The sequence below is a fragment of the Physeter macrocephalus genome, chromosome 11 (genome assembly GCF_002837175.3).
Source record: "Physeter macrocephalus isolate SW-GA chromosome 11, ASM283717v5, whole genome shotgun sequence".
Lineage (NCBI taxonomy): Eukaryota > Metazoa > Chordata > Mammalia > Artiodactyla > Physeteridae > Physeter > Physeter macrocephalus.
In genome coordinates this window covers 95,429,171-95,452,838 of record NC_041224.1, presented here as the reverse complement: position 1 = coordinate 95,452,838, position 23,668 = coordinate 95,429,171, and the positions used below count along the sequence as shown (strand labels likewise).

The 23,668-nt window shown below is 36.6% G+C and overlaps 1 protein-coding gene across 7 annotated transcripts in view; it reads left to right on the top strand.

The window, feature by feature from the left end:
• TMEM62 (transmembrane protein 62) overlaps positions 1-23,662 on the top strand; it is a 36,430-nt gene extending 12,768 nt beyond the window's left edge. For 6 of the 7 annotated variants that reach the window (XM_024118297.3, XM_055088282.1, XM_055088283.1 and 3 more), the window contains 9 exons: positions 1,703-1,827; positions 1,975-2,097; positions 5,266-5,421; positions 8,498-8,657; positions 12,671-12,784; positions 15,244-15,328; positions 18,285-18,389; positions 20,450-20,568; positions 22,905-23,662. In XM_024118297.3, the coding sequence (XP_023974065.1) occupies positions 1,703-1,827; positions 1,975-2,097; positions 5,266-5,421; positions 8,498-8,657; positions 12,671-12,784; positions 15,244-15,328; positions 18,285-18,389; positions 20,450-20,568; positions 22,905-23,231 (1,314 nt within the window). In that variant the 3' untranslated portion in view covers positions 23,232-23,662. The remainder of the gene's footprint in view (positions 1-1,702; positions 1,828-1,974; positions 2,098-5,265; positions 5,422-8,497; positions 8,658-12,670; positions 12,785-15,243; positions 15,329-18,284; positions 18,390-20,449; positions 20,569-22,904) is intronic. The other variant, XM_028495528.2, reaches the window with a different exon arrangement.
• Positions 23,663-23,668: the final 6 nt, after the last annotated feature.

Sequence of the window (23,668 nt, the reverse complement as noted above, 5' to 3'; positions counted from 1 at the left end):
GTTCGTGCCCCGGTCCGGGAAGATCCCACATGCCGTGGAGCGGCTAGGCCCGTGAGCCATGGCCGCTGAGCCTGCGCGTCCGGAGCCTGTGCTCCACAACGGGAGAGGCCACAACAGTGAGAGGCCCGCGTACCGCAAAAAAAAAAAAAAAAAGAATACAAGGGTGATAAGATCAAGTGCTTGGCCTCTTAGAATATTTAATGTACTGGTGGGGCTTAAGACCTATACAGAAATAACTATAATAAAAGGCAGAATTTGCTAAGTGCTGAAAGATTCAAAGTGGTATGAGGGTTCAAAGAAACTTGAACAGAATATTGTTAAATGCTTTGGGTTTATTAGGCATTTTATTTAAGGAAGGTATATTTTGTTTCCTGTCTACTGAGTGTCTTTAGACAGAGTTGATCAGCTTATTATTTTAAAGCCTACCCCTTAGAATAGTGGGTTTTTTTGTTGTTTGTTTGTTTGTTTGCGGTATGTGGGCCTCTCACTGCTGTGGCCTCTCCAGTTGCGGAGCACAGGCTCCGGACGCACAGGCTCAGTGGCCATGGCTCATGGGCCCAGCCGCTCCGCGGCATGTGGGATCTTCCCGGACCAGGGCACGAACCCGTGTTCCCTGCATCGGCAGGCGGACTCTCAACCACTGCGCCACCAGGGAAGCCCCATAGAATAGTGTTTTTTAAGGTATGATTTGATAATCTGCATGAAAAGCAGCTGTTTTATAAAATGCAGATTCCTAGGCTTTGTCTGAGACTTACCAAATTAGAAACTCTGAAAGTAGGGCCCAGGAATTCATTGCTATAAGCACTTTGGAGATAATATTAATGTATATTTTTATATATACAAGTTATTTTAGAAATCATCTTTATGAGGGATGGTTTACAGACAATAAAATGCACTCATTTTGAGTATTTGAAGAGTTTTGACAAATGTATATACTGGTGTAACTGTCACCACAATCAAGACAGAACATTTCCATTACCCCAGAAAGTTCTCTTGTGTTGTTAGTCTTCACCTGCAGTCCCAGGGAACCACTGACGGGTTTTCTGTCAGTATAGATTAGTGCTGTTTGTTCTAGAATTTTACATAAATGAAATCATACAGTATGTACTCTTGTGTCTGGCTTTTTTGCTTAGTATGTTTTTGGGATTCATCCATATTACTGTGTGGATCCTTTTTATTGCTGAGTAGTATTCCATTGTATGGGTATGGATATACTGCAATTTTTTGGTGGTTTCTAGTTTTTGTCTGTTATGAGTAGAATGTTATAAATATTCAGGTACAAGGCTTTCTGTGGACATATGTACATATTGTTTTAGAAGTTTAGTTTCAATATCCTCTTTATTAATTGTACTGTGGTATACAGGGCTGGAAAGATTAGTGGTTCTTCTTCATTGCTGCAAAGATATTTATAAATAAAGAAAAAAATTTATGTAATTTAAAGATTGTTTATTTCTGTTTCTTTACCTATCAAATGGGAATAATCCCTGTCCTAGTTAGTGCAGAGTTATTTTTAGGATCAAATGAATTGTATGTTTAAACAGTTTGAAACTTACAGAGGTCCATACAGGTCACTGATTAATAGGGTTTAAGCTTTAGATGTAATATACTTATTACAAAACCTCAAGGGAGCTGTGTAACCTGTTGACATTAGATTTCAGCCTGAGCCCTAATTAAAGCTCCTTCTGTTTTTCTCTGATTTCAGAAACAGATGGAGGATCTTTTATTACTGGCCAAGGAAAGTAGTCGGAGCAACCACAGTATTTGGTTTGGACACTTTACAACATCCACTATCCTTTCTCCATCACCAGGAATTCGGTCCATAATGAGGTAAGGCAGGCTTCCAAAATCAAAATTAATTGCTTTTAATTCTTTTATGTTGTTCTACCTATCTTGATTTTCTGAAGAGATATTTTTATTAGTTTGGCATCACAAGTTATCTTTGTTCATTTGTTTCATTTATTTTTCATTGGTTAGTTCGGCTACAGCTTATTTGTGTGGGCACCTCCACACACTTGGTGGACTGATGCCTGTTTTGCACACTCGTCACTTCCAGGGCACTTTGGAACTTGAGCTGGGAGACTGGAAGGATAACAGAAGGTAAGGGAACTACCCCGCAGAATACAACTTATATGTGTAAGTTTTGCTAAAGCAATGATAGTTTTCTGATCACTATCATGAATGATCCCAGTTAAGGAAAAACATGTGATATCTCTATGTTTTTGAAGGAATATATGTATCTGGCAGTCTTTATCCTTATGCAAAAACCTTGTTGCAGCAATTATGTTTGCCATCACTATGTTATGTTGACTTTTCGAACGCATCCTTTAGGAAATAGTTCTCAAAATCTAGTATACACGAGATCTATGGAGGAGCTTATGAAAAGTAAAAATTACCAGGCCCTGTCTCTAGAGATTTTGGCTGTGTTGGTCTGGGTTAGGACACAAGAAACTGCTTTTTTTTAAAAAGTCCACCAGATGCTCAATGGACCATACTTTGAGAAACACTAGGGCTAGAAATATGTCATCTTTTCCCCTGAATTTTATATCTGCCTTTCTAGTTATTGCTACATGTTAGTGATTTAAGTTCTTCAAACAGATTATAGTTGGTTTTATTAAGGTTAAAGTCTTTTAAAAATTATTATTATTAAACACTTTTTAAATTGAAGTATAGTTGTACAGTATTATATAAGTTACAGTTGTACAGTATAGTGATTCACAATTTTTAAGGGTTATACTCCATTTATAGATATTATAAAATATTGGCTATATTCCCTGTGCTGTACAATATATCCCTGTAGCTTATTTTATATGTAATAGTTTGTACCTCTTAACCCCTACCTCTATCTTGCCCCTCCTCCCTTCCCTCTCCCCACTGGCAACCACTAGTTTGTTCTCTATATCTGTAAGTCTGTTTCTTTTTTGTTATATTCCCTAGTTTGTTTTATTTCTTATATTCCACATGTAAGTGGTATCGTACAGTATTTGTCTTTCTCTGTCTGACTTATTCACTTAGCATGATACCCTCCAAGTCCATCACTGTTGCAACTGGCAAAATTTCATTCTTTTTTTACGGCTGAGTAGTATTTCATTGTATATGTACCACATCTTCTTTATCCCTTCTTCTGTTGATGGACACTTAGGTTGCTTACATATCTGGGCAATTGTAAATAATTCTGCTATGAACACTGGTATGCATGTATCTTTTCAAATAGGATATATACCCAGGAGTGGAAATGCTGAGTCATATGGTAGATCTAAGGTTAAAGTCTTCTGAAGAGAAAACATAACTTATTTATCAAAAGGATACAGTATAGTTAAATATATATTTATTGAGAAGAACAAAATATATATATTTGAGAATAACTATTTAAGTGCAAGTTTAAGTATAAATAAGTATCACCTCATTGTTTTTTATCAATTGCTCTTTAACTTAGTCAAACCCAGTGCTATGAAGATATTAGGTACTTAGTGAATATTTGTTGAGCTGAATATGTTATCTTTCTAATAACTACAGTTGATCTTTGAGCAGCACAGTTTGAACTGTGCAGGTCAACATATACTCAGATGTTTTTCACAAAATACTTACTACAGTACCACACAATCTGTGGTTAGTTGAATCTGTGGATGTGGAACTGAGGATACAGAGGGCTGATTGGGAAGTTATACTCAGATTATCTACTGCTTGGGGGTTGGTGCCCCAACGCCCGCATTATTCAAGGGTCAACTGTACTTCCATTCATTAAAAAGCAGCTTTATGTCTTGGAAGGTACTTATTCATTTCAGTTGGCTTTTCTAGAAACTGTATAAGAGCTATGCTTGAAGCCTGTGATTAGTTGGTGGCTGTAATTACTTTGAACTAAGACCTGTCTGTTCATGACTGTGAGGCTGTGGGCTGGGCTGGAATTGCCTTTTACCAGGTAGGCTTCCTAACCCTTGATCAGCTTCTTTATTTCTTATAAATGCTACAGTTACAAGTTAAGTGATGTTAATTATGGAGCCATTTCCTTTCTTTCTCTTTCCACCTGCTCTCCTGTGTTCCAACCCTGGGGTTTTATTTGGAGTTTGTTTTACTGAAAGGACCTAACCTTTACCTGCCGTTATAAACTTTTAAATTATATTAGTACAATAGAAGAGTTTTTTTTTTTTTTTTTTTGGCTGTGCCTTGTGGCTTGTGGGGTCCTAGCTCCCCGACTGGGGATTGAACCCCGGCCCTCAGCAGTGAGAGCATGGAGTCCTAACCATTGGACTGCCAGGGAATTCCCTAGGAGAGTTTTTAAAAACAGTTAGTATATTAGTAATGTTAGACTAGGCTTTGTTGTGGATGCAAATAAATCTCGAAATATCAATGGCTTAACACAACAGATGTTTATTTTTTCATTTATGTAGATCGGTATGAGTCAGGGAAATTCTCCTCCATGGGGTAACTCAGGGATTCAGACTTCCTCCATCTTATAATGTGACTATTTCAACACCTCAATTCCAGGGCAGGCAAGAGAGCACAGAGAACTCATACCCATTCTTAAGTACTTTGGACCAGAAGTGTGATATGTGTCACTTCTGTTCACAGCCCATTGGCCAGAACTAGTCACATGGTCCCAACCTAATACCAGGGAGACTGGGAAATGCAGGGGAGCACGTGGAGTATTTGGTGAGCACTGTTGTTTCTGCCATAGCTAATCATTTCTCTCCTTAGTTCTGAAAGTTAGAAAATACAAAACTTTGGTTACTTTTTAGTGAATAGTTTTACCTTTCATTGTGCATTTAGAAAATCAAAACCACTTAACTTTTGCTGTTTTCTTTGAAATTATAGAAACAAAAGTTTAAAAGAAGAATTAAAGGTTTCTAATTGTGTTTATTTTAATATTTTATGTAGCATTGTTGATGGGATGAAGAATGTCAGATATTATTAGACTTATGATGAATGTTTTAGGTTCAAAATAGTCAAAGTATAGAAATCAAATGACTTAATTCAACAAACAAACATTTAAAAATTAAAGAGTACATGCTATGTACTAGGCATTGTTCTAGGACACAGTGAAAATTCATTGCTTCAGTCAGATCCCAGTTGTGACAAATGTCACATGTGCCAAAATGTATAAAGTGATAAGGGCAAGGGAAGAAAGAGGAACAATATTATTTACTCTGCATTCAAATTCATGATCTCAGAAAGTATACTTTTATATTTTTACATTTGTTCTGTATGTATCCTTCAGGCCCTCTTATAATATGAAGTAACTAAATTACCTTGTTGTCCTCTGGTGTCTAGGTACCGGATCTTTGCTTTTGATCATGACCTCTTTAGCTTTGCAGATTTGATCTTTGGCGAGTGGCCTGTGGTTCTTATCACTAATCCTAAATCACTCCTCTATAGTTCTGCTAAACATGAACCACTAGAAAGACTCCTTCACTCAACACACATCAGGTATGTAGCCGTTTTTCAGAATTTACTTTCAGTTTGATATTGATGAAGAATAAGTCATTGTGATTGCATTCTTATGTGAAAGCTATGAGATACTCTACTTTAGTTTTCTCAGCAATCTAAACATTATATAAATTGCCTACTGTTTCATTCCTATTCAGTTAAAAAGTATATAATTTTTAAGCTGCTAAAATAAAAAAAAATCTAGAAACCCATAATCCTACCATTATTATTTTTGTCTTTTATTCTCACTTTTTTTATATGCATGGTTTTACATTGTTGTAATCATAATGTACCTATTCATTTGTATCCTGCTTTAAAAAATTTACAGCATATATCAGATGTATACATTTTTTTGTTTTGCTACATAGCCTTTCAAAAAAGCAAAAGCTATGTAAACCTTCTGGAATTGAAAATTCATTTGGCATATGAATTTGACAGTGTATATAAATAGAATCGTTTTTAAATTTATTTTTTATTGAAGTATTGTTGAATTACAATGTGTTAATTACTGATGAGAGCAAAGTGACTCAGTTATACATGTATACATTCTTTTTCATATTCTTTTCCATTATGGTTAATCACAAGATATTGAATATAGTTCCCTGTGCTGTACTGTAGGACCTTGCTGTTTACCCCTCCTATATATAATAGTTTGCGTCTGCTAATCCCAAACTCCCAGTCCTTCCCTCCCCCACCCCCTCCCCCTTGGCAACCACCAGTCTATTTTCTTTTTTTTTTTTTGCGGTACGCGGGCCTCTCACTGTTATGGCCTCTCCCATTGCGGAGCACAGGCTCCGGACGCACAGGCTCAGCAGCCATGGCTCACTGGCCCAGCTGCTCCGCGGCATGTGGGATCTTCCCGGACCGGGGCACGAACCCGTGTCCCCTGCATCGGCAGGCAGACTCTTAACCGCTGCGCCACCAGGGAAGCCCCAGTCTATTTTCTATGTCCCTGATTCTGTTGCTGTTTCATGGATAGGTTAATTTGTGTCATATTTTAGATTCCACATATAAGTGATACTATATGATATTTGTCTTTCTAACTTCACTTAGTATGGTAATCTCTAGTTGAATCCATGTTGCCGCAGATGGCATTATTTCGTTCTTTTTTATGGCTGAGTAGTATTAAATAGAATCTTAATGAGACATTAACATTCCTTTTGCAAAGAGACATAACCTTTTATGTCTCAATTGCACACATAAGGGCACTTGTTTTAATATATTCTTTTAAATTTTATTTTGAAAAGTAGTGCAACATAACTTTTGGAAAATAGAGTAATGGGATTATATGTGTATCCCTGTCCCACCCCCCAAGAGAACTATTATTAACATGAGTTTTCCTTCTCAGGCATTCTCTTTCAGGCCTGTATTTACACAGTCGTAATCATAGGGCACAGTGTATTCTAATTGCTACTATTTTTCTGTCAACAGAGCGAATGGACCACAGTTTAACCTTTTGCGTATCTTATTGGTGAACTTTTAGATTTTTTTTCTAATTTGAGGATGAACATCTGATGCATATAGATTCTTCCTTTATTTGAATAATTGCTTTAGATAGAGTTCTGGAAATAGGATTCTAGGTGAAATAGTTTGAATTCCTTTGTGACTTGATAAAGATTGCCTGATTACTTTTTTTTTGCAACTAAAATCATTATTCTTTTTCAGAAAATTGTGGTAACATATACATAACATAAAATTTACCATGTTAAGCATTTTTAGTGGCAATAAGTACCTTTATATTGTTGTGCAACCATCACCACCATTTTTTTCAGCTTCCAAAACTGCAACTCTGTACCCATTCAACACTAACTCCCTATTCCCTCTCCCCCCAGCCCCTGGCAACCACCAATTCTACTTTCTGTCTCTATGAATTTGATGACTCTAGGTACCTCATAGGGGAATCATACAGTATTTGTCCTTTTGTGACTGGCTTGCTTTCATTTAGCATAATGTCCTCATTCATTTTGAAGCATGTTTCAGAATTTCCTTGCTTTTTAAGGCTGAGTATTCACTGTTTCATTGCATGTATACACTACATTTTGTTTATCCATTCATCTGTTGATAGACATTTTTGCTTCTGCCTTTTCACTACTGTAAATAATGCTGCTATGAACATGAGTGTACAAATATGTGTTCCAGTCCCTGCTTTCAGTTCTTTGGGTATATATTCAGAAGTAGGATTGCTGGATCATGTGGTAATTCTATGTTTAATTTTCTGAGGAACCTACACACTGTTTTCCACAGTGGCTGCGCCATTTCACATTCCCACCAGCAGTGCACAAGGTACCTGATTACTTTTTAAAACAGATACTAATTTATAATGTTACCAAGCAATATGAGTGCCAATTTCACAGCACTCTTATCATTATTGGATATTGTACTTTTAAAAAGATTTACTAATTATTCTGGAAAAAAGGGTACCAATATGTTTTAATTTATTTCTTTTGATCACTAGGTAAGTGGAACATACATCTCTCGGTCAGGTTTCTTGATAGGAGCTGGATATCAGATTTAGATTTAGAATAGTTTCTAATTTCTCACCAATTCAGGTTGGCTGAATTATACAACTCCAGAAGCCACCATTTAGAAAGAAACCAGATCATATGAAGAGTGTCATATGAACAGTTGTACAATGTAATGGTCTGCCTTACCGTTGTCCCTCAGTATCTCTGGGGGATTGGTTCCAGGACCCCCTGGGAATACCAAAGTGTACAGATGCTCAAGTCCTTTATATAAACTGGTGTAGTATTTGCATATAACCTATGCACATCCTCCCTATACTTTAAATCATAGCTAGATTACTTATAATACCTAACACAATGTAACTGCTATGTAAATAGTTGCTGGCGAGAGGCAAATTAAAGTTTTGCTTTTTGGAACTTTCTTGAAATTTTTCTTTTCTGAATATTTTCGATCCATGGTTGGTAGAAACTACAGGTTCCACATCCCAGTAACTCGCAGGTCAACCAACGGAAGGCCAACTGTACTTACATCTTTTCAGGTTATAATAAGGTTATTCTTCTTTATTAAAACAATGCCAAATACCTAAAGCCATGCATTTATGCTCTCATTTTAGAGTCTTGGCATTTTCCTTATCTTCCATTACTTCAGTCGCAGTTAAGATTGATGGAGTTCATTTAGGGCAAGCTAGTCATTTGTCTGGTCCTATTTTCATACTAAAGTGGAATCCAAGAAACTACAGTAATAAGACACATAACATAGAAGTAATCGTCCAGGTAAGTTAGTAATTTTCAACTTGCTATGTGAATGATTAGGCTGTAACCACATTGAACTCTGATTTGTTTTTTGTTTTGTTTTGTTTTTGTTTTTGTCAATTAATAAGATGAAACTAAGTTAATAAAAATTTTGAATACACTGGATTTAGTATGTTCTGAAAATGGACACTCAGGAATAATTCTACTTTTAGACTAAAAACTGGGCAGAGGACATGAGAGTGCAACTACTGGCTATAGTCCCATCTTTTTATCCCCAGGGAATCATTCTTCTGTTTTCTTCCAACTTTGGCCAGAATCTTTTAATAATGGGAGCACATTCCCCAATATTCCCGAAGATAATAGAATAAGTCGGAAAACATAATATTTACGTATCCACGCCTTTGGTTGCTGTCTCCAAGTATAGGAAATTGTGTCACTATTTTGAAAGCTCTAGGGTAAATAATTTTTAAGGCATCCATCAAAGGGATTTTTTGTTTGGGGAGTGGGCATTGATAGCACATGCAGTAACTGTCTGCCTGTCCCTTTTCTGATTCAGCTGGGGGAGCATTTAATTCACTAGACCTGCCAGAGTAGAAAGTGATCATCATCACCAAAATAGAGCAGTTTCGTCAACAATCTAAACACTTTAGGGGATAGACTGTGCTAAAAAATTAGTTTCTGGAAAAAAAAAAATCTGTCAATTTCTACAACTTTATGATTTGATAAAGTTTTAAACTATTCTTTTAATGTTAAGTCTTAGTTTGAAGATTATCAAGTAATCCTTCAGAAAACACGTGATTATTTTCATTATCTTTTTTGTATGTGTCACAGAGAAGGATTTAGAGCAGGAAGGAGCTATTTACTGAGCTTCTTCTAAGGAGATGCCAGACACTTAGAATTTTTTACGAAATCTGTATAACAATCTTCTGTGGTGGGTAGTTTTATCCCCAATTCATAGATGAGGAAACGAGAGAAGGCACTTTGCAGTACCACCCATCTTTGAAGTGTTCTGCTTAGGAGGAAGAAGACACTCATGGGTAGGAAGTGGAAGGAGGGACTCCTGGGAATGAACTCCTTAATGTCTTTCATATTAGAAGTTGGCTCATTTTAAAAAGACTTGAAGATACAAGTGCACATAGAATAAATTGTTCCCTATCTTTACAGTCATGGGGAAGAAGTAGGAGCAACCGTAGGAGACCTGCTCACTGTTGGAATGGGGAACTTCCAAATCTTTGGATTGCTTCCGAACCCCAGCTTCTGTAGTTTTATGAGGAAGAAACCATAGCTCACATTTCTTGAAACATTTCTGCCTGCTTAGTTGAATCCTTAGTAAAAATGTGAAATCACATATACTTTTTATATGTTTAACATTTCTTACATTATTGAGGTATAATTTATATTTTAAAAAACTCCATATATTTAAAGAGTACAATTTTGTGTGTTTTGACTTTCTTATACATCCTTAAAACCATTTCTACAATCAATATGATCTATCACCCTCAAAAGTTTTCTTATGTCCCTTTGCAACTGCCTTTCCTCCACCCTCATTTCCAGGCAGCCACTGATCTGTTTTATGTCTATGAGTATAACTTTAAAAAATTAGTCTACTGAATATTAAACAGGGAACCTGTCCCCTCATTCATCAGCGAGAAAGTTCTGTCCTTTTAAGTACAGTATACCATAAATAAGTCTGAAAGAAAAATTCATGGGAGAAGACATCGATTTATTATCTTATATTTTACCTATTCACTGTATTTATTGAATGTCTGTAAAGTTCTGGGCAGCCTAGTTCCAACTAGACCTTTAGATCAGTTCTCAGTGTGGTTCCTCAAGTAGTAGCATCAACATCACCTAGGAACTTGTTAGAAATCTCATCCCACACCTATGTATCAGAAACTCTGGAGATGGAACCCAGCCATCTGTTTTGACAGTCCCTCCAGGTGATTCTGATGTGCATTAAAGTTTGAGAACCAGAATTTAAGATTATTGTGCCTCCTTTGCCAATTTAAAGAGCAAACTCTAGAAATTTCTATATCTCAAAATTAAAGAAAATCTCTGCTTTAAAACAAGAACTTAAAAAAAAACCTAAGAACTTGTCATTCAGAGTAAGAACATTTGAGCAATAAAAGTTTGATAAACACCAGTACAAGTTCTTTTTGCTATTTTAAAACTTTTTATGATGAGGACTTTTAAAAATATATGAAAGAGATAATACTATAATAAATCTCCATGTATCCTTCACCCAGCTTCAAAGATTATCAACTTTTGACCAGTCTTGTTTCATCTGTACCCCATCCACTTCTCCCTGTACCACGATGTCATTTCATCTGTGTAAATATGACAGTATATATCTCTAAAAGATAAGAGCTATTTTAAAAAAGCGTAACCATAGTACCATATCACACCTGAAAAATTAACAGTAATTCCTTAATATCAAACTATCTGGCTAGTGTTCAGTTTTCTTATTTTGTCACATATAATTGCATTTGGTTGGTTCAAATCAGAATCCAAACAAGGCTCAAATATTGCATTTAGGTGATTGTCTCTTCAGTGTCTTTTAACCTATAGGTTCCCTCTGCACCCTCCTTTTTTTTTCCCCCTCTCAATTTGTTTGCTTTGGAAACTGGATCTTTTATCCTGTACTGTTTCTGTATTCTGGATTTTTGCTGTTTATATCCATGTGTTATCATATAGCATGTTCCTCTACCCCATCTAGTTTCTATTACTGTAGTTAGATTTTGAGGTTAGATCAGATCTGAGTCTGTTTTTTGGCAGGAATACTTCATTTGGTGTTTTATGCTTTTATCAGAAGCCTATAGTATCTGGCTGTCTCTCTTTTAATAATGTTAAGATTGATCAATGTATGCAGATATTGTTGACCCTACCCAGTGGTATGCTGGTAAATATTTAACAACCAGCTTGGGGCAGGTTTGAAGGGAGGACCCTGATTTGTAGCGTCTCCCTGATTTATACCAATTTCCACAGTATAAATATTCCTCCCGTAGCTGGTTTTAAGCTACTGACACATCAGCTGGTCTGCAAAATTCCTGAATATGTAGCAGTTGGCCCTTGTGGGTCAGTCAAGCCAGTGCCAGAACACTGCAGGCTTATCCTCCATTCAGCTTTTCACTACCCACTCAGCTTTTCACTGAGGGATTAGCACTTACTGATAATCTCAGCCTAGATCCATTATTTCATCAGAGTTATAAAATGGTGATATTCAAATTGCCACTCCTAATTATAGGAGTATTAATTAGAATAGTCCCACAAAGAAAAAATTTGCCTTATCTATTTGGTACCCAGATCTAGAGTTCATACAGGAAAGGCAGGTTTAGTCTTCATTCTTCCTCCACCTTTCCTGTTCTAAAGCAGTTTTCAAAGTAATGAGTTACTTCTCTAGCTTCTGCCAAAGGTAACTAAATGAGTCTTCTAGTATCATGATTAATTCATAGTTTAAAAAAATATATATTTGGTATGTTTCAATCCATTGCATTTATTCTTTTTGATGCTCAATTATTTGTCTTTGACTAGTGGGAGCCTCTCCAAGTTGGCCACTAAGTCCTTTGATACCATCCCTGTAGTCCTTGTTAGTTTTCTTGCTTTCTGGTAGAAGATGTTTCAAGTTCTTTTGCATTTCTTACTCAAGAACTGGCATCACCTATTTCTCTAAAGAGCACTGGTTTCTTGTAGTGAGAAGTTTTATTGTGAGACCAAAATCTGGGCACTAGCCCAGCTAGCTCATTGTTGTTGAGTTCATTATTATTTTTAGGCCTTTTCAGTAAACAGAGGGAAATACAGATTTCTTTTTTTTTAAAGAGAGAATACATTGTAATACATGCTGATATTTCCAGTTCAAATCTAGAATTACAGGGTTTAAAAGAAGTTTTATTTAAAGTGCTTATAGGAAGAATCAAAAGTAAATGAAAAAATGTTTCTTATTCTGAGATAACTGACAAAAGTTATTGGAAACTTAATCTTGGAACATTGTACGTATTTGTGCATGAGAGTTGCTTCTCTGCTATGCTTATAACTAGGACTCTGCTGGAAGAAGTAAGAGTGTTCACCACATATTTTCTGCTCGAGAGGACATTCATCTCAGGTTTGATCCTCTGGCATCATTTATTCTCCTTACTGACCATTGTGTTGTGGTGAGTAAATTCAACTAAGTGTTATGAGTGTTTTTAATTTGGTAGGTCCAAAGTCATAAATAATAATCATGTGATGAGAAAGTGGAACCTTATAAAATTAAAAGTTTAGTTGCTTGTCTAGAAGAATACAGTGATTTTAAATTGATTTGAATTAAAAGAAGTGGAGGCATGGACATATAATATCTGTTTTGGGACCTAGTTCTACCTAGTGCCATAAAACAAGGATAACTAAGGGAATTATAGGGACTGTGCTAAATTGGATTGGGATCTTTCAAAAATAATATTTCTTCCTACATAAATAATACATGCTTAATATAGAAAACTTGGAAAATTTAGAAATAAAGTACAATCAGACCCACATCATTCTTTTATCACACTAGCCATTATAGCCATTGTATTTCTCATTATGATACTCTCTATTTATTTTTCTCTTATTTATATTAAGATATGAGTTTTTAATATAAAATGGTAATATACTTTTCATTCTCTTTTTTCTGTCTGATTTTTTCCACTGAGGAATTTGACTGTTTTCTCACATCACATTTATTTTATAAATGATGCTTATTGGCTGCATTATATTGTCATAGATACATCTTAATTTATTTTACTATCTCCCTTTTGTTGGACATTTGTTTCCAATATTTCCCTCTATTATAAAAATACTGCTTATAGCTAAGTTTTTGCACATACTAGTTTTTTTTCTTAAACTTTTTATTTTATATTGGAGTATAGTTGACTAACAATGTTGTGATAGTTTCAGGTGTACAGCAAAGTGATTCAGTTGTACATATGCATGTATCTATCCTTTTTCAAATTCTTTTCCCATTTAGGTTGTTACATAATATTGAGCAGAGTTCCTTGTGCTATGTAGTAGAGGTCCTTGTTGGTTATCCATTTTATTTTATTTCTTTTAATATTTATTTATTTATTTATTTATTTATTTTATTTGGTTGAACTGGGTCTTAGTTGCAGCAGGTGGCCTCCTTAGTTGTGGCTCGTCAGCTCCTTAGTTGTGGCATGCGAACTCTTAATTGCAGCATTTCGTGTCGGATCTAGTTCCCTGACCAGGGATTGAACCCTGGCCCCCTGCATTGGGAGCGTGGAGTCTTAACCACTGCGCCACCAGGGAAGTCCCTGGTTATCCATTTTAAATATAGCAGTGTGTACATGTCAATCGCAAACTCCCTAACCATCCCTTCCCCCCACCCTTCGCCCCTGGTTTGTTTTCTAAGTCTGTGAGTCATACATATTAGTTTTTTTGGAAATTTCTGGAAATGAATTGTTGGATCAAAGAGTGGACACATTATTCTATATACTTCATTTATTTATTATATAATTATACAATATTTTAAATTATTTATTATATTCATTGTTTTTGGTCTGTCCCCCCTCATTAAAATATAAGCCCCATGAGGGCAGAGATCTTTGTCTTTTTGATATGCCTAACACAAGTAGGCCCTCAAATAAATATTTCTTGAATGAATAAATGGTATTTTTTTTTTTAATATACACTGTCAAACTGTCTTTCAGAGAAGCTCTGGCAATTTACACTTTATTTTCCTCAGATCTCCCTATTCTGGGTATTGACATAAAATACACTACAATGTTCAGAAGAAAATTTAAACCCCCCTTAATTTCATCTCCCAGAGATACCTTAGTATATATCCTCACATACTTAAAATGTGAATTCCTTATTATTTTAATTTACTTTTATTACTTGTGTGATTGAACTTTTTAAAAATATGACTAATGGGCATTTGCATCTCATTTTTACAAATCTTTTTGTGTCATTTATTTTTCTTTTGGGAATTTTTAATGGTCACCTAGATCAGTCTTTGGAAACTTTGGTGTACTTATGAATCACCTGGGAATGTTAATAAGAGGCAGATTCTGATTAGTAGGGCTGAGATAGGGCCTGAGATTCTGCATTCCTAACAGGCTGAAGGTGATTCCAATGATGATCTGGGACCCATACTTTGAGAAACAAGAACCTAGATAAAATGTCTCTTTACTGTGAATTAATCTCCAAGTGAGTGACTTCTTGATGGAGAAAGCATAAGGAAATGCAGTCTTTGTTCACTCAGCCTGCAGTGTACTGTGTACTGTTGTTGGTTTTTTTTCCACTCCTATACAACTTTAAATAAAACAGTACAAATTATACTTATCCTAGTACAGTGAAAGTAGACTATTTTAATTTGATCACTTTATATAACTGTATGAAATCACTTAATTTCAACATTGGTCCAGGTATCATATCGAAATCTTGAAAGAATAATGCTGAAGCAACTTACAATTATCTTTTTTGGTGGATCAGATGTTCAATTCTCTTTGACTGTATATTTTTCTCATATAGTCATTTCTGCTAATGATGTCATTTCCATTTTTGTTAATTAGACCATTTGAAAAAACTGAAGCTGTATCCATGTATCTATGTCACGTGAATATCTATTTCTCTGCAGGCCCGGGTCCTTTTTGTGATGATTGTGCTGATCCAGCTCATCATTCTCATTACTTTTCGGTATCGAGCATATCCAGAGCATAAAGGTTGGTCACCATGGTTCCTTAATCTTAGAAGACTTTACTCTAGTGTATCCCATAATGTCCTCACTGTTACCAAGTGATAAATATCAATGCAAATTATCTTTGCCTGAGCTCTGTGAGGTGCATCCTTCAAACTACCATGCTCACCTCAAACCCACTTTTCCATACCATTTTCTCCAGCCATTCTAGGTCATAATGAGCGCTTGCTTCTCTGAATCCTAACAGTCCTTCCTGAGGATTAATTCTGTATTTAACTAGCCAATGACCTTGTTTTACATTACCACTTCAAATGTATATACATTTTCTCTTCAGTCAGACTGTAAGTTCCTCAATATAGGAGCTCTTGTTTTCTACTTCTTTTCTTTTTTCCACGGCACCCAGTTTGTGCATTACAGACAATAAATACTTGTTGAATTAAATGTTCATTATCCCTTCTTGGCTTGGATGAAGTCCCTGGGATCAGGCACTGATTGTGGGGGAGGTGAGTACTGTAGTAAAGGTTAAACAGTAAAATGATTAACTGAATAGGTAGTATACATATTCTACTGAATGTTTGTCTGCTTATATATATATATTTAAATTCTGTGAAAAAGTTCAAGAAGCATTATTGCACATATATATTTTCTTGCCCACAGTATAAATAAATAAATATTTGAGGGAGGCCCCAGCCTCATGTGGGAATACCAGTATTTTTGTATAGTTGTTTAAAATTTACAACATATTTTTACCTACATTATCTCACTTAATCCTTACAACAATCCTGTGAGGTAGGTATTATTGTCCCCATTTTAAAGATTAGAAGACTAAGGACTGCAGAGGTTATATAGGTTGTCCAATGCCTCATAGCTAATAAGAGACTGACCCCAGGTTAGTTTTTTTCTTTAAACAACACTTCTCAACTTTGACTACACCTTAGAATCTCCTGGGGAACTTTTTAACATCTCAGTGTCTACACAGCACCCTCAGTGTTTACACAGAATCTCTGGGGGTAGGACCTAAGCATCAGTATTTTTTAAAGTGCCCCAGATGATTCCAACGTGCAGTCAGCGCTGAGAAGCATGGCTCTGTCTAAAGCAGTATTTTCAGTCCTGCTGCCTAGAATCACGTGGGTTGCCGTCCCAGCTCCCCTCTTCCCCAGGCCAATTAAATCAGAATCTCTGGAGGGTGAGACCTGGGCATGAGTATTTACTAAAAGTTCCCTCAGGTTATTCTAATGTGTAGCCAAAGTAGAGAATCACTGCTTAAAGTTTAAAGCGTAGCTGCCTCTAAGGCTAAAGAATGATGTATTTATAATAAATAATAATTACTATAGATGGATATGTAGATTAATACTTTGAGAAGTACCAGACTAGAACAAGAGAGAAGCTGAGAGATGAATGAGTAGCAAGTATGAAACACACAAAGTGAGAAAGGCCATGCGTTATCAGGCTTTGTCTGAAATTAACTGTCAGGCTGAACAGTGTTATGAATATAAAATGAATATGCTGGCCTATTAGGGAAGACGTGCTATTTAACTTACATCAGGCTGTCTTTCACTGGAGCCAGTCCTTTAAACCTTTAAATAGTTCACATCTAGCATTGCTCAGTGTGTACTGAGCTTGCCATCATAGTCTTCTGCTAAGCAGTGTATGATCGGCTGCAGATGAGTGAAATGGCTGGCTGGGGTTGAGGAACTGTGATGCTTTAGTCTGTGGCTGCAGAATGAAGCCCTTATGCTTGGGCTTTCTGGCACCACACAGCTTGTGGGATCTTAGTTTTCTGACCAGGGAATGAACCTGGGCCCTCGTCAGTGAGAGTGCAGAGTCCTAACCACTGGACCACCAGGGAATTCCCTTTAAGAGATGCTAATTTGGAGAGCTTTGCAGATCCCTTTCAGTTGGAGTAAGAGGATAGATGTGAGTTAAGAGCTGTATCACATATGGGAAAGGAATATTTGGACAGATACTCATAGTTAAGATTAAATTTTGATATTTGTTTGATATGCCTTTGATATATATATAGTATATATAGTACTATATATATAATTTTTAGAAAATTTTATTGGAGTATAGTTGATTTACAATGTTGTGTTAGTTTCAGGTGTACAGCAAAGTGATTCAGTTATACATATATGTATATTCATTTTTTCTCAGATTCTTTTCTCATATAGGTTATTACAGAATATTGAGTAGAGTTCCCTGTGCTATACAGTAGGTCCTTGTTGGTTATCTATCTTACATATAGTAGTGTGTGTATGTTAATCCCAAGCTCCTGATTTATCCCTCACCCCCACATTTCCCCTTTGGTAACCATAAATTTGTTTTCGATATCTGTAAGTCTGTTTCTGTTTTGTAAATAAGTTCATTTGTATCATTTTTTAAAAATTAGATTGCACATATGAGTGATATCATATGATATTTGTCTTTTTCTGTCTGAATTACTTCACTTAGTATGGTAATCTCTAGGTCCATCCATGTTGCTGCAAACGGTATTATTTTGTTCTTTTTTTAATGGCTGAGTAATACTCCATTGTATATATGTACCACATCTTTATCCATTCCTCTGTCAGTGGACGTTTAGGTTGCTTCTATGTCTTGGCTATTGTGAATGGTGCTGCAATGAACATTGGGGTGGTCTTTGATATATTTTGATGCAACTTTTGGAAGTTTGTACATTTGGATACTAAATCTCATGGAAAACAGGGATTTGATCATCCTTTGAGCACAGAATATATGTGTGTTTGTGTGTGTGTGTGTGTCACAACTACACCATTGCTTTGCCTTCCTACCCTCTGTAATTCTAAGTGAGTTGGTTTATCAGAATTCCTGCCAATTTCTGAATTTAAACTGGTGTCATCCATATAACAAATAAATGATTTGCTGAAAATGTAGTAGATGCCCATGGAAGTCTTCTAGAAAATATTATAAAAAACTTGAACTTTGCATATGTTCACTGGATTTTTCAAATTTATTCTGTTTAGGACCTCCAGGATTTGTAAATTTGACCTCATTTTCCCTTCATGTCTTGAGCAAAATAAGCATCTTCTATCATTCTGTGTTGTTGCTGACACTCTATACAGTGCTGGGTAAGTCAATTAGGAAACCTGAGGTTGTGGAGAATTCTGCCAAAGAATATACTGAGAATTTTAACAGTAGTCATTTAGGTTCTTGAGAGCATAATGACCGGCACACCGCTCCTTCATAACTCATTTCCTGTGACGTGATCTTGGGAAATAAATTTCTTTCCTAACTTAAAGGACATTTAGTCAACACCAAGTTAACTTACGGGTGCTGAGAGGACCATGACAATTAGTATTTGTGTAGAAACCTAATAGAAGATAGAAGTTCAGCTTAAATGCCATCTCCTCAGAGCAGCCTTCTTTGACCACCTTAAAGCTTTATCCTCTATTTCACCATACTTTTTATTTCCTTCATTACTTTATCAGAATTTATGATTATCTTCTCTATATATCATCTCTCCCCTCATTAGAATATCCATTGATGTCTTGTCTATCTCGTTCCCCTCTATGCCCAGCATTAAGCACAATGCCTAGTATGTAGTTGAGTGACTATTTACTACCATGTGACTCCTAAAAACTCAGCTCAAAAAAGAGAGAAACTGAGATGAGCAGTGAGTTCAGGCATTTGAGCTCTTATCTTATATAAATTATTATACCCAATATTGACAAAATCACTTAGTCACTTATGGAAGCAGAAAGCACTGTGAGTCTGTTTTTAAAGCTTTTTACTAATGTTCCTTACTAAGAGTCATTTAGGAGTAGATTAGACTGTTTGTTGCTTAGTCTATGTTTTCTACTTTTAGTCCACCTTTGGACTTTTCTTTCCTCATTAGTAACTCCCACCAGAGAACAAAAGTAGTTAAAGAAATAATATGACCCTTTACAATTCTGTATAACAAGCTATGCCAGATTCCCCTTTTGAGTTTGGTTTCCTTGTTAGAAGATAGGTTGAAGCTGTTTTAGACACTTGTCTTCCACTAGGAGGCAAAGCAGGTGATTTGGTTCCTGGCTGTAAAGGAAAACATTAGAAGGGGGGGAGAAGTTGTTTCATTTTTAAAGGTTGAAACTTAAAGGGGAAACACTTTTTAAAACTAATATGTATCTAATGGAGTATATATAATATATGTCTGAGAAAATTACCTATGACTTTTTAAAGTTGAACTCTACTCTCTTTTTTTTTAAATATTTATTCATTTATTTGTTTGTCTGCGCCGGGTCTTAGTTGCAGCACGTGGGATCTTCGTTGTGGCATGCGGGATCTTTTAGTTGTGGCATGCAGGCTCTTAGTTGCGGCATGCAGGATCTAGTTCCCTGACCAGGGATTAAACCCGGGCCCCCTGCATTGGGAGCGTGGAGTCTTAACCACTGGACCACCAGGGAAGTCCCAGTTGAACTCTATCCTTACCAGCAAATGATGGTATTACATTTTGAGAAGGGAAGTCCGACTGTCCCTTAATCACTCTTGACAATATAGTAGTTCTAGAAGCCTGAACATTGAGAAGGGGCAGTAAATAATACGGGGTAGAGAAAAGTCATTCTGGCATTGCAGATGAAAAATTAAAATAAAGAAGTGAGTTAAACTTTGTACATGTTCACCCTGAGTATGTAGTTGATGTACAAAGTAATGACTGTGGGTCAGCCAGAAAAGGTTAAAATACATTCATTAATATTTATAAGAAAGAAGTGTGTTTTAGAATGATTAAAGTGGTTGAAGCCTTATTGCATAAAGGAGTAAATCTCAGTTATCTGGAAAATTAACTGTGGTATCTATGGAGTACCTTTTTGCTTCTTAAAGGAAATGTTAAAGCATTATATTGAGGTTACTACTGTAATAGAATCTTCTAAAATTTGTGAATGTACTCCAATCTGTTTCTGGAATCTATTCCAGGTATAGCACGTACTCAGGCAATTTTATAATCTAGAGAAATATGGAGCAAAGGAGCAAATAATTGGTTAGCTAGGATATTGAGTGCAACACAGAGATTAGCAAAGAAGAAAAGCTATACAAATAAATGCTTATAGATGACTAGTCTCATATTTCTTCATTATTTCTATAAATGCATCTCATTATATATGTAATCAGTCATAGTTATTTAACTTCCTTTCTTGTTCATTGCCTCTTTCAGGACCATGGTTTGTTGGTGAAATCACTAAAGGCAAAGTGGGTTGCTGCTTTTCCTTTGGGATCTTTGTTGATGGACATTTCCTACAAGGCAGTGTAACGTTTATAGTTGGAATTCTCCAGGTAAGAAGTCAGAAACGCAATTTAAGAACATCTTGGCCTTGTTGGGCTAATTGCATAATAGTTATGAATTAAATCCCAAATCCCAAATTTAACACCATAGATCATGTTTTCTAATTTACTGGCAGGGCAGTCTTTAGTATCTGGTGTTTTGTTTACTTTTAGAGTGCTTCCTAAGCTCGCTCTTCCACCACATCTTGTAAACATTTTTGGCAGGAAGTTTTATAAGAGGTGAAAGAGCTTTTTGTTTTTGTTGTTTGTTTCACTGTGCTTTTTCATCGATAAACAGTGAAAGAAGAGACTTATGGTAGAATAAATGAGACTTCTGGGTAAAACAAAATTGGTTATGATAATGAAGAAGGAAATTGTTTCAGAGGGAGGAAAAGAAAAATAGACACACAAGAAGAGTGGGTCAGTTACCCAGTGGAAGCTTTCTAGTGATGTCCTAGCAATACACTTGTTTATGAAGCACTGATACGTTAGGTTTACATTTGTATTGAGATTACTTTAGAACAAACACAAATAAAAAACCCAGACCTATAGCAAATTTCGATAAATGGGTTTGAAAACTATTTACCTAACAATTTTTCTCTTGTACTCATCTGATGGGGCTAATGGATCAAAATCTGAGGTGATGATCTGGAGTTGTATAAGAGAGCCAAAAACATTGTTTGAAATGAGTTCACAGCCTCATAAGAGGGCAGTAAAACATGATCAGCAGGATTAGAGACAGACAAGTAGGGAAGATCTTTGCCTCGTGAACACTGACCACAGACCAGAATATTCTCTGTTTAGCAGCATTTTATATGTGACTAGATCTGGGTCTAGTTCAGTTTCCTATTATGTAGATGGAGGCTGTCTCTCAGGAGCACTCTTATTCCAAGTAAAACCTGACCCTTACCAAAAGATGGGCTTATAGTCATATTTTAATTAGTAGTACACTAAGAATGGATTTTATGTATCATCTAGGCCCATGGCCCCTAAATCTATTATATCTGTGACCTAGACCTCTTCTCTTCACCTCAGGTGCCTATATATCCAACTGCCATTTTGCATCTTCCTTAGATATCTAACAGGAATCTCAACTTAATATACCTCTAACAGGACCTTTAATTTCTATCCCTGAACCTGTTCCTCCCCCAGTTCTTTCCAATTTCAGTAAATTATCCAGGATGTATCTTCTCCAGGGTGTATCTTCAATTTTTCTCCTTCCCTCATACTTTATATCTAGTTCATCAGCAAGTAGTACCATATTTGATCTACCTCCAATACATGTGCTGACTCCACCACTATTACTGTTACCACCACCCTTGTCTAACTCATAATTATTTCTTGCCTGGGCTACTGCAGTAACCCCCTAACTGGTTTCCCACTGCTGCTCTTGCCTCCCTATTGTCAGTTTGCCACAGAGCATGCACTGTGGTCCTTTTAAAATCTTAATCAGCTCACTCACTTCTCAGCTTAAAACGCTTTAAGCAAATCAGTGACATGATCTGGGTCCTGCTGACTGCCCCAGTTTCCACCTGGCTTATCATGTTCCAGCTAACCTCTCCCACCTCTGGGCTTTTCATTTGTTTCTTCTGCCTGGAGTGCACTTCCTTCCACTGACTCATTTCTGTCCTTCAGGCCTCAGAGGGCCCATCTCCCAGTTACCCTCCTGTGACCCAGTTATTTTCTTTAATGAATTCATCACAATCTGTAATTATCTTCCCCCTCCTTCTTTTTTTTCTTTTTGGTTTCTCTTCTCTCTACTAGAATGTAAGCTCTATGATGCATCTTTTCCAACTTGGTCACCCATGTGTGTATCCCTTGCCTAGAGCCTTGCACAGTACCTGCCACATAATGGGTGTTCAATAATTACTTGGTGAATGAATGACTCATATAGTAGTTAAACTTGGATTATAACTTAAATCTTCTAATTTGTATTCCAGTATTCATTATGCCACTTCAAATAAAAATGCAAAGAAAAAATACTGATACCCAAGTCCCCCCTCACTCTGCCAAAAATAAAAAACAAAAAACAAGAGTACTGTATATATGGGTGTGTGTCTGTACACCCACATATTCAGTTCATTTCTACCTTAAACATTACTTGAGGGCTTCAACATAAATGAAATGACACTTGCCTTTAAGATGAACAAAAGGATACAGGAAGATAAACAACTAACTACAAGTCAACTATTGTGAGTGTTATAAGCAAGTGTGATTGAAGCATAAAGAATCAGTTAACCCCCAAGAGGGAAAGCAACATATTTTTAAGAGCCACCAAGAATATGTTAGTGAGACCTGACCCTTCTAGGGCTTGCTAATAAGCTAATGGTCCTGTCTGCTCTTTCCAGCTGGTGTTTTTTAACATCCCCTTGATGGTTTACCTGTGTTGGAGCTTGCTACAGCGGTGCTTTGGTCACAGCTTCAGGTCTCATCTCCATCAAGGAAAATACTTGAAAATTATACCTGTTCACCTACTTATGTTACTGCTGTACGTCTGGCAGATTTATTCCTGCTACTTTCTTCATATGACATATGGTACTCTAGCTTTATTATTCTCCCCTTTGCGGACCTGGTTGACACTGGTGACGCCTGTTCTCATTCGTTGTGTGTGGACACTGAACTCTGCCGAGCTTGGAACCTTCATAGTGCAGTTAAAAAGCCACCTGAGCTCCTGAAGGCCCTGTCTCATCATCCACCTGTGTCACCCAGGCCTCTGCCCCAGCAGCAGGCGGAAGGCCAATATTGGTGGGCAAGCCTTGGACGTTCCTTGGATGCCTGGGAGTTGAGGGGATTACCCACTACTGATTCCTGCAGAATGGACTGCAGAAAATTCTCTAAATAATGCCATGATTCCTTCCTTCCCCAAGAAGGCAAAGGGTTGATTTACTTTTGTGAAGAGAAAGCCCTAATCTAGGAGATCCACAGGCCAGGGACTGGTGGGTATGGGAGTATCTGCGGCGCACCCAGTGTGTGTTTTTTTTTTTTTTTAAAGATGTTGGGGGTAGGAGTTTATTAGTTAATTTATTTATTTTTGCTGTGTTGCGGCTTCGTTTCTGTGCGAGGGCTTTCTCTAGTTGTGGCGAGCGGGGGCCACTCTTCATCGCGGTGTGCG